The sequence below is a fragment of the Somniosus microcephalus genome, chromosome 1 (genome assembly GCF_052327205.1).
Source record: "Somniosus microcephalus isolate GS21.2 chromosome 1, FLI_Smic_1.0, whole genome shotgun sequence".
NCBI classification, from domain to species: Eukaryota; Metazoa; Chordata; class Chondrichthyes; order Squaliformes; family Somniosidae; genus Somniosus; species Somniosus microcephalus.
The window spans coordinates 456,157,058-456,172,293 of NC_140987.1; the positions used below are offsets into that span (position 1 = coordinate 456,157,058).

The 15,236-nt window shown below is 49.0% G+C and overlaps 1 protein-coding gene across 2 annotated transcripts in view; it reads right to left on the bottom strand.

Annotated features, from left to right (window-relative positions):
* The window catches only part of LOC147125370 (tripeptidyl-peptidase 2-like), a 152,782-nt gene that overhangs the window by 25,925 nt on the left and 111,621 nt on the right, over positions 1-15,236 (bottom strand). For both annotated transcript variants that reach the window (XM_086002219.1, XM_086002216.1), the window contains exons 22-24: positions 11,251-11,495; positions 6,488-6,566; positions 1,429-1,577 (exon numbers count right to left, since the gene is read on the bottom strand). In XM_086002219.1, coding sequence (XP_085858345.1) covers positions 1,429-1,577; positions 6,488-6,566; positions 11,251-11,495 — 473 coding nt within the window. The remainder of the gene's footprint in view (positions 1-1,428; positions 1,578-6,487; positions 6,567-11,250; positions 11,496-15,236) is intronic.

Consider the following 15,236-nt stretch of genomic DNA (forward strand, 5'->3'; position numbering starts at 1 on the left):
TCCCTCAGTACTGCCCCTCCGACAGTGCAGCACTCCCTCAGCACTGCCCCTCCGACAGTGCGGCGCTCCCTCAGTACTGCCCCTCCGACAGTGCGGCACTCCCTCAGTACTGCCCCTCCGACAGTGCAGCGCTCCCTCAGTACTGCCCCTCCGACAGTGCGGCGCTCCCTCAGTACTGCCCCCCCGAGAGCGCGACGCTCCCTCAGTACTGCCCCTCCGAGAGCGCAGCGCTCCCTCAGTACTGCCCCTCCGACAGTGCGGCGCTCCCTCAGTACTGCCCCTCCGACAGTGCAGCGCTCCCTCAGTACTGCCCCTCCGACAGTGCGGTGTTCCCTCAGTACTGCCCCTCCGAGAGCGTGGCGCTCCCTCAGTACTGCCCCTCCGACAGTGCAGCACTCCCTCAGTACTGCCCCTCCGAGAGCGCAGCACTCCCTCAGTACTGCCCCTCCGAGAGCGCAGCGCTCCCTCAGTACTGCCCCTCCGAGAGCGCAGCGCTCCCTCAGTACTGCCCCTCCGAGAGCGCGGCGCTCCCTCAGTACTGCCCCTCCGAGAGCGCGGCGCTCCCTCAGTACTGCCCCTCCGAGAGCGCGGCGCTCCCTCAGTACTGCCCCTCCGAGAGCGCAGCGCTCCCTCAGTACTGCCCCTCCGAGAGCGCGGCGCTCCCTCAGTACTGCCCCTCCGAGAGCGCGGCGCTCCCTCAGTACTGCCCCTCCGAGAGCGCGGCGCTCCCTCAGTACTGCCCCTCTGACAGTGCGGCACTTCCTCAGTACTGCCCCTCCGAGAGCGCAGCGCTCCCTCAGTACTGCCCCTCCGACAGTGCAGCGCTCCCTCAGTACTGCACTGGGAGTGTCAGCCTGGATTTTGTGCTCACATCTCCGGAGCAGGGCTTGAACTCACGACCTCTGACTCAGAGGCGTGAGAATGCTACCCACTGAGCCACAGCTGACAAGGAAGAAAACTGCTTTGGACGAGTTTGCAAAAGTTATGAATTCACTCTTCGATGTTTATGATGTTCTTGTAGGGAAATAAAAGCCCAGCTCTGGTCTTTAACGAGCGGGAATGCTGATTTTCAATGAGGTACAAGAATGTGATCCAATTCTAGATCGTTGCAATGGCTCTGTGCTGCAACACCAGAGGGCTGGTTTGGCGAGTTTGCATTGCTGGCGGGATACCTAACCTGCCAACAACACGCATCGACAAACCACGGGCAGCATCTCCGCGAGGATTATCGGCAGCAACGCGAACTTGGAACACTGCGCCTCCCCTACCCCGCCCCCAGACCTACAACTGCAACAGAAGTCACCAGCGCCGTCCTGCGGGAGGATTACTGCAGCAGTGAGCTAGCGTTCCAGCTCCCGTCTTCGTTATCTTAGCTATCAATCTGTGGTTAATGGATTTGTTTGGATTGGCTGGATTTGTGTTACATACTTGGGCAGCCACTGTATCTTGAGGTCTCTCAAAGCCTCCTCAAACGCCTCTCTTGAGTCCTTCTCTTTGTCTTTGCTTGGCTTTTCTTTGCTTCCGTTCTTGGTCTTGTTTGGAGGTGATATCAGATGGTAGCACACAGTGTGCACATCCTGAAAACAATGACACAAGAGTTACTCACGGGCTTGGTAGGTAATCAGTCACCTTTGCTGTGGCAAATCTGCTAATAATGTTTAGGTGTCAGCCATGGCTCAGTGGGTCGCATTCCCGCCTCGGAGTCAGGACGTGGGTTCAAGCCGCTGTCCGGAGACATGAAGCAGCCCACCCGACGAGGAGTTTCCACTGAACTCCACAAATAAACTCTAAAGCCTGCACATCTGCCAATGCACTTTATTATGGTTATGTTTATGTTAATGTATTACAAGCCGAATGTATGTTGAATGTTTAAATGTCTTAATCTAAATGTACACTCTCGGGAGCTGCAAGCCTACATTTCGTTGTACTGCACTTGTGCACTAACAATGACAATAAAAGTTGATTTGATTTGACGTCAAGAATTCGAGCGCAGAGGTTAGCTGAGCCCGAATGGATTCCCGGCGACCCCCCGCACTTGAATTTCTGATGCGTGCTCCCGCCACGTGGAGCTCTGCGCTGGGAGCGCACATTCACGAAATTCACCTCGACATCCGCTTAACTCTGGGACACGAGGTTTAGGGGCAGCAAGGACTGAATGTCTAATACCCTCTTACAGCTAAAATCAAAGGTTTTCAAACGAGGGTGGTAGGGGGCTCACGAGGGGATCAGAAGGGGCCGGGGTCTGTTTATCAGGGTGCTTTCCTATATTTGTTTATTTACCAACGCATTAGTACTGTTGCTCAACACCAATAAAAAACGGTTTGTCTAGTGGTAATATGGGTTTCCTTTGGGTATCTTTGAAATTTAGGATGGTAAGGGGTGCCAGGAGGTTGGGGGGTGGGGAATTGAGGTCCCATGCAGCATGTTGCTCTACTTTAAGAGGACACCCGGAAGCCCAGCAAGCCAAGTGACCCAGCTCCCTGTCAAGATGCACAGAGCCTGTAATCCGGCACGAAGAACAATCGCGTAAGGACGGATCATTGATAGCTGGGGTTCCACATTACAACGGGCCTTTGCACTGCACGCCTGGGAATGCGCTGTGCTCCACCATTGGCGGCCGTGCCTTCAGCTGCCTGGGCCCTAAGCGCAGGAATTCCCTCCATAAACCACTCCGCCCCTCTCTCCTCCTTTAAGACGTCCCTTAAAACCACCTTTCCCCTGTCCTAATGGCCAGTAATTTCCAATAGGAGGCTTCCTGCGTGCGGAGGCCTCCTATTGGGAAAAGTCTACGCTCTTACCCGAGGGCTCCCGAGGTCCGAACACTTCCGATGCTGGGCCTCTCCACAGTCGAAATGCGCAGGGCCCACGAATCCCGGGGGGGCGCAGGCGGTTCACAAACGTCCCTGGGATCACGTGGGCCAGGCCAGCCAATAGAAGGTTAATCCCCCTTCACACACTTGACAGATAGGCCTGTCAAATATATGAACGGAGATCACCCCAAAAACACATCAAAACATTAAATAATTTTTTTTTTTTTTAAATCACATTTTTAAAATGAGTTTAAATTAAATTAAATATTTTGAACAAAAATTAAATTTTTTGAAAAAATAATTAAAGTTTTTTACAGGGCTAAAAATAAACTTACCTTTCTTAAAAGTATTTTTAAATAATAAATGAGTGAAATTTTTTTTATTACTTATTTATACTCTTATGCTGGTAAAAGCAGGCCTTACCAGGCATAAGATTTCTAAGGGTTTTCCACAAGCGGAGGTTCTGCAGAAAGCGGAACTCTCCCCCCGCAGAGGCCCTTCTCCAGGGCAGGCGTCCGATCTGTCAAGAGAATTGTTGTCAGATCAGAAATGCCAGTTTTCAGCACATGTGCTTGGCATTCCTGAAACCGACATTTCCGATGTCCCTATGGGTGTGTACACAGCGCGTACTCACCCGTAGGCATCAGAAAATACGGGCCAATATCTCTTTATGTGGCTCAGTGTCAAATTTCTGTTTGACAACACGCCTGTGAAGCGCCTTGGGACGTTTTGCTATGCTAAAGGAGCTATATAAATACAAGTTGTCGTTATGTCATGTCAAAAAGAGGAAAAATGCTCCTGTTTCTCAGTAAAGTATTCCTTCACCTCAGCGAGGTATAAAAATGAGCAAAAAACTGAGGCATGTTTCCAGGTGCAGACAGTACGGTTGATTTATCCACTCTGTGAACAGAACCATGAAGTCTGTCTCCGAATGGAGCAATCACCTGCAGCCATGAAAGCTCTAACCAGCCAGAATTAATCATAAACACAAACAGAATGCAATCTGAACTCAACATCTGTGCCTACAAAACAATTTGCACAGTTTAGTTTGTCGAATGATTCAGCTGCTCTGGGGAGGTTCCATTATGACACAAATATCACTTCAGCCCTCTTAAAAGGCCACTCGCCGCTCCGTTCCGCCAACAGGACAGCCCGCTACCCGGGTCGCAAGCAGCACGGTGATGTCTAGTCTTAAAGTGGACGCGTTACTGACAGCAGCCAGCAGTGGCTGGTTAACAGCAAGGAGCCCGGTTTGCAGTATTCACAGAAAAATGAACAGAACCACAGAATGCTAGCCCCAAAAGAATGAACAAACTTGCATTTCTATAGCGCCTTTCACGAACTTGGGACGTCTCAAAGTGCTTTACAGCCAATGAAGAACTTTTTTTTGAAGTGTAGTCACTATCGTAATGTAGGAAATGCGGCAGCCAATCTGCGAACAGCCAATAATGGCCAGATAATGTTTTTTAGTGATATTGGCTGAGGGATAAATATTGGCCAGGACACCAGGGTAACTCCCCTGCTCTTCTTCGAAATAGTGGCCTTGGGATCTTTTTTGTCCACCTGAGCGAGCAGACGGGGCCTCGGTTTAACATCTCAGCCGAAAGACGGCACCGCTGACAGTGCAGCACTCCCTCAGCACTGTTCTGGAGTGTCAGCCTAGCTTTATGTGCTCAAGTCTCTGGAGTGGGACTTGAACCCACAACCTTCTGACTCACAGGCGAGGGTGCTACCCACTGAGCCACAGCTGACACTGCAAATTGTGAGACACTGAGGGGGCCGTTTTCTTGGGCTCGGCACCAATTTAGTTTGATCAGGCCTCTGTAAAGGACCTTGGGGCGTTTTTGTACATTAAAGGCGGTATACAAATGCAAGTTGTCGGTGTGTGTACGTGTAGGAGTGGAGTGTTGGGTGAGGACAAGGCTGGGCGTTGACTGCAGTTCACACTCCACAATCAAATAGTCCATTGACACTCACTTGAAAATATGATACAAGGTTATACATGAAAAATGTCCCCTCTGGCCAGGTTCTGTAAGCCTGCATCATGTTTGGAATTGTACCCCACCCTCACCTCCTCTGGGGAAGGGAGGGGAACCATAGATAAACCAAATATATAATCAATGGCAATGACACTCTTTAATTGGCTGTGGCAAAACTAGAGGCCATCAATATGAGATAGTCACCACAAAATCCAATAGGGAATTCAGAAGAAACGTCTTTACCCAGAGAGTGGTGAGAATGTGGAACTCGCTACCGCAGGGAGTGGTTGAGGCAAATAGCACAGATACATTTAAGGGAAAGCTAGATAAATCTACATGAGGGAGAAGGGAATAGAGGGTTATGCTGATAGATTTAGATGAGGAAAGACGGGAGGAGGCTCGAGTGGAGCATAAACGCTGGCATGGACTGGTTGGGCCGCATGGCCTGTTTCTGTGCTGTACATTCTACGTAACTCAATGAACGTTATTTCTAAATGCAACTGCAAGCAGCTTTCGACATTGACAAGTACAAGTTGAGGAGAGCATAGAACCAATGTGATTTGTGGTATTGTATCCTATGTGGAGCCAGCCTTTGGTTCAGTGGGAGCACTCCCGCCTCGGAGTCAGAAGGCGCAGGGTTAGAACCCCACTCCAGATAGTCCCAGCGAGTGGAGACCGGGGCTCTGGATCGGAATTCCAGATTGACATCCAGCAGGATTCTCGCGCCCGGTGGGTGTAGGTGACCCCCCCTCCCCCCCATTGTATGGGTTGTGAGAGCCCATAAAACTCCCCTCCCCCCACTGCCTATTGGACTGACCGCACCGCCCCCCCTCCCCCCACTCCCCCTCTCGACGGGGAGAAATTTGGTTACAGGCCATGGAAGGAGCGTTCATGTCGCAGCCTGTCATCAGCCCGTGAATCCTCCCACTGCTTCACGCAAAACAATATAGCCTGCACCGAGTCGAGAGTAGAAGCGACTGAAGAATTCCTGAGCTGCACTGGCACAGTAAGGCAGGCAGCAGCTCTCAGTCTACACAGTTACGGCTTGTCACTGCATTATTTCCCCCGGTAGAGGGAAATCGGGCGGGGAAGATGATGGGCAGGAAGGATATATATCGGCCTTGGAAGAGGTACAGCGCAGATTCACCAGAATGATAGCGGGGGTTAAAGGATTGAATTATGAGGACAGGGTGCATAACCTGGGCTTGAGTTTAGAAGGTTGAGGGGTGATCTGACCGAGGTGTTTAAGATTATAAAGGGATTTGACAGAATATTTCCTCTGGTGAGGGAGTCCAGAACAAGGGACAAAGTTAGAGCTAGGTCAGTTAGGAGTGAAATCAGGAATCATTTCTTCACACAAAGGGTAATGGAAATCTGGAACTCTCTCCCTCAAAAGGCTGTGGATGCTGGGGGCCAATTGAAAATTGAGAGAGATAGATTTTTGTTGGGTAAGGGTATAGAGCGATATGGAACAAAGGTGAATAAATGATCTAATAGAATGACGGAACAGGCTGGAGGGGCTGAATGTCCTACCCCGATGCTCTTATACATTCGCAGCAGGACACAGCTAAACCTGCCAGCAGTCTGTGTGAATGCGTAACAGATGTCAACTCTTATTAAGGAACAGTCACGATCAGCAGGTCGAAGGAGGGTAGGTTGGGCAGTGCCCGTGCGACTGGAATGAATAACAAGACTTACAGCTTTTTTGCCCATTTCCGTTTTCGAAAGCGTGAGCGTTCCCATAAGCTGGCAGCCAATTTCAATTCCTTTGGGAACTCTGGGGGAGAAAACAGCAAATTAATTCCACCAGTCTAATGCAGCATTCTCAGACAGAGACACTGTTGGAAACAGAAAACGCTGGGAATACACAGGTCAGTCAGCCTCTGTAGAGACAAGAGTCAGGAACATAAGAAATAGGAGCAGGAGTAGACCATTCGGCCCCTCGAGCCTGCTCTGCCAGTCAATAAGATCATGGCTGATCTTTGAGCTCAACTCCACTTTCCCGCCTGATCCCCATATCCCTTGGTTCCGTTAGTGCCCCCAAAAAATGAACCAAAAGCCAAGCCAGCTCCTCAGAAAGGTTGGGGAGAAAGGAGGAATGGAAGAATCACAGAGGCTCCAATTACAGGGTGCAGACTAAATCATAGAAATTTACGGCACAGGAGGAGGCCATTCGGCCCATCGTGTCCGTGCCGGCCGACAAAGAGCTCTCCAGCCTAATCCCACTTTCCAGCTCTTGGTCCGTAGCCCTGTAGGTTACGGCACTTCAAGTGTACATCCAAGTATTTTTTAAATGTGATGAGGGTTTCTGCCTCTACCATCCTTTCAGGCAGTGAGTTCCAGACCCCCACCACCCTCTGGGTGAAAAAAGTTCTCCTCAACTCCCCTCTAATCCTTCTACCAAATACTTTAAATCTATGCCCCCTGGTTATTGCTAAGGGAAATAGGTCCTTCCTATCCACTCCATCTAGGCCCCTCATAATTTTATACACCTCAATTAGGTCTCCCCTCAGCCTCCTCTGTTCCAAAGAAAACAACCCCAGCCTATCCAGTCTTTCCTCATAGCTAAAATTCTCCAGTCCCGGCAACATCCTGGTAAATCTCCTCTGTACCCTCTCTAGTGCGATCACATCCTTCCTGTAATGTGGTGACCAGAACTGCACGCAGTACTCTAGCTGTGTTTTATACAATTTAAGCATAACCTCACTGCTCTTATATTCTATGCTTCGGCTAATAAAGGAAAGTATTCCATATCCCTTCTTAACCGCCTTATCTACCTGCCCTGCTACCTTCAGGGATATGTGGACATGCACTCCAAGGTGTCTCTGTTCCTCTACACTTCTCAGTATCCTACCATTTATTGTATATTCCCTTGCCTTGTTAGCCCTCCCCAAATGTATTACCTCACACTTCTTGGGATTGAATTCCATTTGCCACTTTTCTGTCCACCTGACTCGTCCGTTGATATCTTCCTGCAGTCTACAGCTTTCTTCCTCATTATCAACCGCACGACCAATTTTTGTATCATCTGCAAACTTGATAATCATGCCCCCTACACTGAAGTCTAAATCACTGATATATACCACAGAAAGCAAGGGACCTAGTACGGAGCCCTGCGGAACCCCACTGGAAACAGCCTTCCGGTCACAAAAACACCGTTGACCATTACCTTTTGCTTCCTGCCAATGAGCCACTTTTGGATCCAACTTGACACTTTCCCTTGATGTTACTTGCCAATATTTTATCATGCCCTCCTCTCTTTGCTTGCCGAATTTCCTTTTCAATTTCACCCCTGCACTTTCCAAACTCCTCTAGGCTTTTTGCAGTATTTAGCTCTCGGTATCTGATATAAGCTTCCCTCTTTTATACCTCATCTTACCCTATATGCCTCTTGACATCCAGGGGGCTCTAGATTTGGGAGACCCACCATTTTTTCTTTGTGGGAACATATTTGCTCTGAACCCTCACTATCTCCTCCTTGAATGCCTCCCACTGCTCCAACACTGGTTTACCTTCAAGTAGCTGTTTCCAGTCCACTTTTGCTGAATCACATCCTGTGCCTTGTGGGAAGCCCAGGATGTTTCCCGAGTCCTGGACAACCACATGTGCAGGAAGTGTCGTCAGCTGGAGGAGCTTGAGCTCCGCTTTTCAGAGCTCAGGCAGCAGCTGGCATCCGCGTCCCCGCGGTGCATCCGCGAGGCTGAGAGATACATGGATAGCACGTTTCAGGAGGTGGTCACCCCGCAGCTTAATAAATTTGCAGGCAGAGCGACAAGGAGGGCCAGGCAAGTTAGTGCAGGAGTCCCCAGAGTGCATCTTGCTCTCTAACCGGTATTCAGTTCAGCACAGAAGGGGGCCATTCGACCCATCGTGCCTGTGCCGGCTCTTTGAACGAGCTCTCCAATTAGTCCCACTCTCCTGCTCTTTCCCCACAGCCCTGCAAATTTCTCCCCTTCAAGTATTTATCCAATTCCCTTTTGAAAGTTACTATTGAATCTGCTTCCACCGCCCTTTCAGGCAGCGCATTCCAGATCACAACAACTCGCTGCGTAAAAAACTATTTTCCTCATCTCCCATGACAATGGTTGGCAATTATTTTAAAACTGTGTCCTCTGGTTACTGATCCTACTGCCAATGGAAACAGTTTCTCCTTATTTACTCTATCAACACCCTGCTAATTAAGCTGCCTTTTCTCTTTGTACATGCTGATGGACCCGTTGTGTTATTTCCAGCGTTTTTTATTTCAGAATTACAGGGCTGTGGGGAAAGAGCGGGGGAGTGGGACTAATTGGAGAGCTCGACCAAAGAGCCGGCACAGGCACGATGGGCCGAATGGCCTTCTTCAGTGCTGTAAGATTCTACGATTTCCAGGTTTTTTTTCCGCACAGCGTGTTTTTAAACTGGTTAAACTTGACAGTCCCAAAGACATCCCTCGCCGACACCATCAAGAGCAGATTAACTGATCACTCAATCTCATTTGCTACCCGTGGCAGCTTGCTGTGGACTAATTGGCTGCTGCATCTGGCTACATGACAGCGACGACATTTCAAAAGCAATTCACTGGTGCGAAGTACTTTAAGAGGTGGCGAGGGCACGATGAAGTAAATGCAAGTTCTTTCTTTCTGTATCATGTGCAGGTAAAGGTTCTAGTATGCATTAATGCAATTTCAAAATATGAGGAATGAACAAAATCTAACAATAGAACCAATATGGAGTGAAATTCCACTGAGAAATGGTTATTACTGTAAATTATGCAGCATTTCATGTTTAATGCATGCGTATGATGGCATGCCAGCACTATTAAATTATTAAACATGCCGATTACATAAACCTTTTCTTCACTGCGTACGGATATGAAGTCAGCAGTTAACAGCAAACGATGTTAACAATCTGTAAGGTTTTTTTTTATAATTGAAACTTGGAATATAATCAAAAAACATGATCGAAAATTAAGCGTGCTCCAAAAATACGTACAACTACATCGCTGAAGCCGCCAGGTTTTTTTCTCCCAGAATGGGGGACTCGCCCAACGGGAGCACACATCGGAGAATCAGGAGCAGAGGTCAGCATGCCGGATTCCATCGAATCTTACAGCACAGGAGGCGGCCATTCGGCCCATCGTGCCTGTGCCGACTCTTTGAAAGAGCTCTCCAATTAGTCCCACTCCCCCTGCTCTTTCCCCACAGCCCTGCAAATTCTTCCCCTTCCAACTATTTATCCAATTCTCTTTTGAAAGTTACTATTGAATCTGCTTCCACCGCCCTTTCAGGCAGCGCATTCCAGATCACAACAACTCACTGCGTTAAAAAAATTCTCCTCATCTCCCCTCTGGTTCTTTTGCCAACCACCTTTAAACTGTGTCCTCTGGTTACCGACCCTCCCGCCAATGGAAACAGTTTCTCCTTATTTATTCTATCAAAATCCCTCATGATTTTGAACACCTGTTAAATCTCCCCTTAAATTTCTCTAAGAGAACAACCCCAGCTTCTCCAGTAACTTCACCTAACTGAAGTCCCTCATCCCTGTACCATTCTAGTAAATCTCCCCTGCACCCTCTCAAGGTATTTTTTTACTAAAAGAGATTTCTCCCTTGCAGCAACTTGCGTAGTGTAAATCTGGATTTAAGGCCAGAGTTGAATCCTGAGAGATGTGGATTGAGATTCCCTCTGCTAGGGAATCTTCTGGTGTCAATCTGAGCCCTGACTCTGGACTCAGTCCTTATTCACACTGTTACTGCAGTGTTGATGCAAAGCAAAGTCAGCTCTCACTGACGCTGCAGCTGTACTGTAAATGCAACCTGGAAACAACAGAAAAGTGCAACGTGGATTCATTATGATGATAGCTGGGTTGAGAGGATATAGTTCGGAGAAAACTGAAAAACTAGGGCTATATTCATTACAGTAGGGAAGATTAAGGGGGAATCAAAGAAAGAAAGACAGACAAGATAGAAACTTTTACGACCTCAGGACGTCCCAAAGCATTTCACAGCCAATTAAATACTTTCACTGTCACTGTAGTAATGTAGAGAAATGAGGCAGCCAATTTGCGCACAGCGAAGACCCACAAAGGGTAATGAGATAATGACCAGATAATCTATTTTTTTAAGTGATGCTTTCGTAAGGATAAATATTGGCCAGAACTCCCCTGCTCTTCTTCGAATAGTGGCCGTGGGATCTTTTACGCCCACCTGAGAGAGCAGACAGGGTCTCAGTTCAGCGTCTCATCCGAAAGACGGCACCTCTGACAGTGCAGCACTCCACTGGGAGTGCCAGCTTGCATTCTGTGCTCAAGTCCCTGGAGTGGGACTTGAACCCACAACCTTCTGACTCAGAAGCAAGAGTGCGACCCACTGAGTCACAGAACGAGGGCACAACTCTACCATCAGCAAGACATCGTACACCTACTTTCCCAACCTTCAGCTGGTCTGATTCTGTAAAGTCCACTTTGTACTAATCACTTACTTGTCATCTGGCAATGAAGTGATGTGGAATGGAATGGTATATTTTGGAGGCAGCGTAAGGGAGCCAAACTTGTTCCTGTGGAGTATGGCGTTGACGTGGGTCCGGTAGATGTCCAGGTTCAGCATGGTCGGGAGCTTGCGAATGATCTGGAACGGCAAGTCCTTTAAGTGCTCCAACTCGCTCAGCATCTCGTGGCGAATCTGCAGGCGTATCACATAGTCCCCTTCATCCAGTTCCAGTGAATACTGTGAAGAAATGAAAAAGCATTTAGCAAATGGGTCATTTTGACAAAGAGACACACCTTCCGTACACTTCAAAATGAGTGCTTAGAATTGGGCTCAGCTTCACATCAGGACGTCCCAAAGCACTTTACACCCAATGATGTACTTTTGAAGTGTAGTCACTGTTGCAATGTAGGAAACACGGCAGCCAATTTGCACACAGCAAACTCCCACAAACAGCAATGTGATAGTGACCAGATAATGTTTTTTAGTGAAATTGGTTGAGGGATAAATATTGGCCAGGATACCAGGGAGAACTGTTCCCTGTTCTTCTTCAAAATAGTGCCATGGGATCTTTTACTGGCAGACGGGGCCTCGGTTTAACGTCTCACCCGAAAGACGGCACCTCCGACAGTGCAAAGCTCCCTCAGCACAGCATTGGACTGTCAGCCTAGATTTTGTGCTCAAGTCTCTGGAATGGGACTCACAACTCCAACACAAACCTACAACCTTCTGACTCAGAGACAAGAGTGCTACCCACTGAGCCATGGCCGACAAAGGAAAGATGTATGGTGGAAGGTCTAGCACAAGGGAAGATGGTTGTGGAGGTTGAAGGTCAATCATCACAGCCCCAGGACATCGCTGCAGGAGTTCCTCGGGGCAGTATCCTAGGCACAACCATCTTCAGCTGCTTCATTAAATGACCTTCCCTTCAACATCAGGTCAGAAATGGGGATGTTCGCCGATGACTGCACAGTGTTCATTGCCATTCACAACTCCTCAGATAATGAAGCAGTCCATGCCCGCATGCAGCAAGACCTGGATGATGTTCAGACTTGGGCTGGTAAGTGGCAGGTAACATTCGCGCCACACAAGTGCCAGGCAATGACTATCTTCAACAATTGAGCATTTTGCACACAGCAAGATCCAGGTAATGACTATCTCCAACAAGTGTGAGTCTAACCACCGCCCCTTGACATTCAACGGCATTACCATCACCGAATCCCCCACCAGCAACAGCCTGGGGGGGTCACCATTGACCAGAAACTTAACTGGACTAGCCACATAAATACTGTGGCAACAAGAGCAGGTCAGAGGCTAGGTATTCTGAGGTGAGTGTCTCGCCTCCTGACTCTCCAAAGCCTTTCTACCATCTACAAGGCACAAGTAAGGAGTGTGACGGAATACTCTCCACTTGCCTGGATGAGTGCAGCTCCAACAACACTCAAGAAGCTCGACACTATCCAGGACATAGCAGCCCGCTTGATTGGCACCCCATCCACCACCTTAAACATTCACTCCCTCCACCACCGGCGCACCGTGGCTGCAGTGTGTACCATCTACAAGATGCCCTGCAGCAACTCGCCAAGGCTTCTTTGGCAGCACCTACCAAACCCGCGACCTCTACCACCTAGGACAGGGGCAGCAGGCGCATGGGAACACCACCACCTCCAAGTTCCCCTCCAAGTCACACACCATCCTGACTTGGAAAGATATCACCGATCCTTCATCGTCGCTGGGTCAAAATCCTGGAACTCCCTCCCTAACAGCACTGTGGGAGCACCTTCACCACACGGACTGCAGTGGTTCAAGAAGGTGGCTCATCACCCACCTTCTCAAGGGGTAATTAGGGATGGGCAATAAATGCTGGTCTTGCCAGCGACGCCCACATTCCATAAACGAATAAAAAGAGTCCCACAGAGAGTTGAGGACCCTCATCTGGAGTCCGGAGGAGCTTAACAACTTCTGCGCTCGCTTTGACAGGGACAACAGGGAGCCGGCTACCAAAGCCTTGCCACCCCCAGACCAGGTGCTCACTCTGTCGACCTCCGACGTAAGGGGTGTTCTACGTGGAGTGAACACACGTAAGGCTGCTGGACCTGATAGCATCCCTGGACGGGTACTCAAGGAATGTGCTGATCAGCTGGCTGATGTCTTCACCGCCATCTTCAATCTGTCATTGGCCCAGGCAGTAGTCCCTACATGCTTCAAGACCGCCACCATCATTCCTGTGCCTAAACAAGCGGCTGTGACGTGTCTGAACGACTATCGACCTGTCGCACTCACACCCATCATAATGAAGTGTTTCGAGAGACTGGTCCTGGCTCACATCAAAGCCAGTGTTCCCGCCTCTCTTGACCAACACCAGTTTGCCTATCGTGCAAACAGATCAACGGAGGATGCAATCACAACTGCTCTACATTCTGCATTGAAACACTTAAGACGGTAAAGAGACCTACATCAGAATGCTGTTCATAGACTACAGCTCAGCATTCAACACTATCGTCCCCAACAAGCTGGCCACAAACTCCACACTCTTGGCCTGAACACTTCCCTTTGCAACTGGACCCTGGACTTCCAAACTAACAGACCCCAGTCTGTCAAATTAGGTAACCACACCTCCCCCCTCCCCCCCCCCTGACCTTGAACACGGGGGCCCCACAAGGATGTGTGCTGAGCCCCCTCCTCTACTCCCTCTTCACCCACGACTGTGTGGCTGTTCATGGTTCCAACACCATCATCAAGTTTGCGGATGATACCACGGTGGTAGGCCAGATCACCAACAACGATGAGTCAGCCTACAGGGAGGAGGTCCAGCACCTCGTGAAGTGGTGCGCCGATAACAACCTGGCCCTTAACATCAAGAAAACCAAGGAAATCATTGTGGACTTCAGGAAGTCTAAAGGCGGAAGACACACCCCCATCCACATCCATGGGGCTGTGGTGGAAAGGGTGGACAGCTTTAAGTTCCTCGGAGTCCACATCACGGAAGACCTCTCCTGGTCCCTCAATACCTCCTCTTTGGTGAAGAAGGCCCAGCAGCGCCTATATTTCCTAAGGAGGCTGAAGGGATGTAACCTGTCACCCCTGATCCTCTCTAGCTTTTACCGCTGCACAATAGAGAGCATCCTGACGAACTGTATCACAGTATGGTATGGCAGCTGTAGCTCCTATGACCGGAAAGCCCTGCAGTGGGTAGTCAAAACTGCCCAACGCATTACCGGCACCCAGCTACCGACCATTGAGAACATCTACCAGAAACGCTGTTTATGGAGGTCACTGACCATCATCAAAGACCCTACCCACCCCAGCCACAGTTTGTTTGCCCCCCTGCCATCTGGGAGACGCTACAGATGCATTCGCACCCAAACGACCAGATTTAGGAACAGCTTCTTTCCCAGGGCTGTCATCCTACTGAACTCTGCAAATAAACTCTAAGCCTGCACATCTGCCAATGCACTTTATTATGTTTATGTTTATGTTACAAGCCAAATGTATGTTAAATGTCTAATCAAAATGTACACTCTCGGGAGCCGCAAGCTTACATTTCGTTGTACTGCACTTGTGCACTAACAATGACAATAAAGTTGATTATTATTATTATTATGATGGGATATTTTGGTATCAGGTGCAAGTGATAGTTCAGCTTAAATCCTTATTTTGTACAAGTGCAATTGGAATGGGGTTAAGATCGTGTCCTAGTTCTGTTAGAGGACTTGTAATCCAGTGGCCTGGACTAATAATCCAGAGAAGACGAGTTCAAATCCCATCATGGCAGTTTGAGAATTTGTATTCAGTTTAAAAAAATTCTGGAAATAAAAATCTGGTCTCAGTATTGGCATAAAAACCCAACGGGTTCACTGATGTCCCTTTAGGGAAGGGAACCTGCCGTCCTTACCCGGTCTGGGCCTATAGGTGACTCCAGTCCCACACCAACGTGGTTGACTCTTAACTCCCCTCTGAAGTGGCCCAGCGAGGCACTCA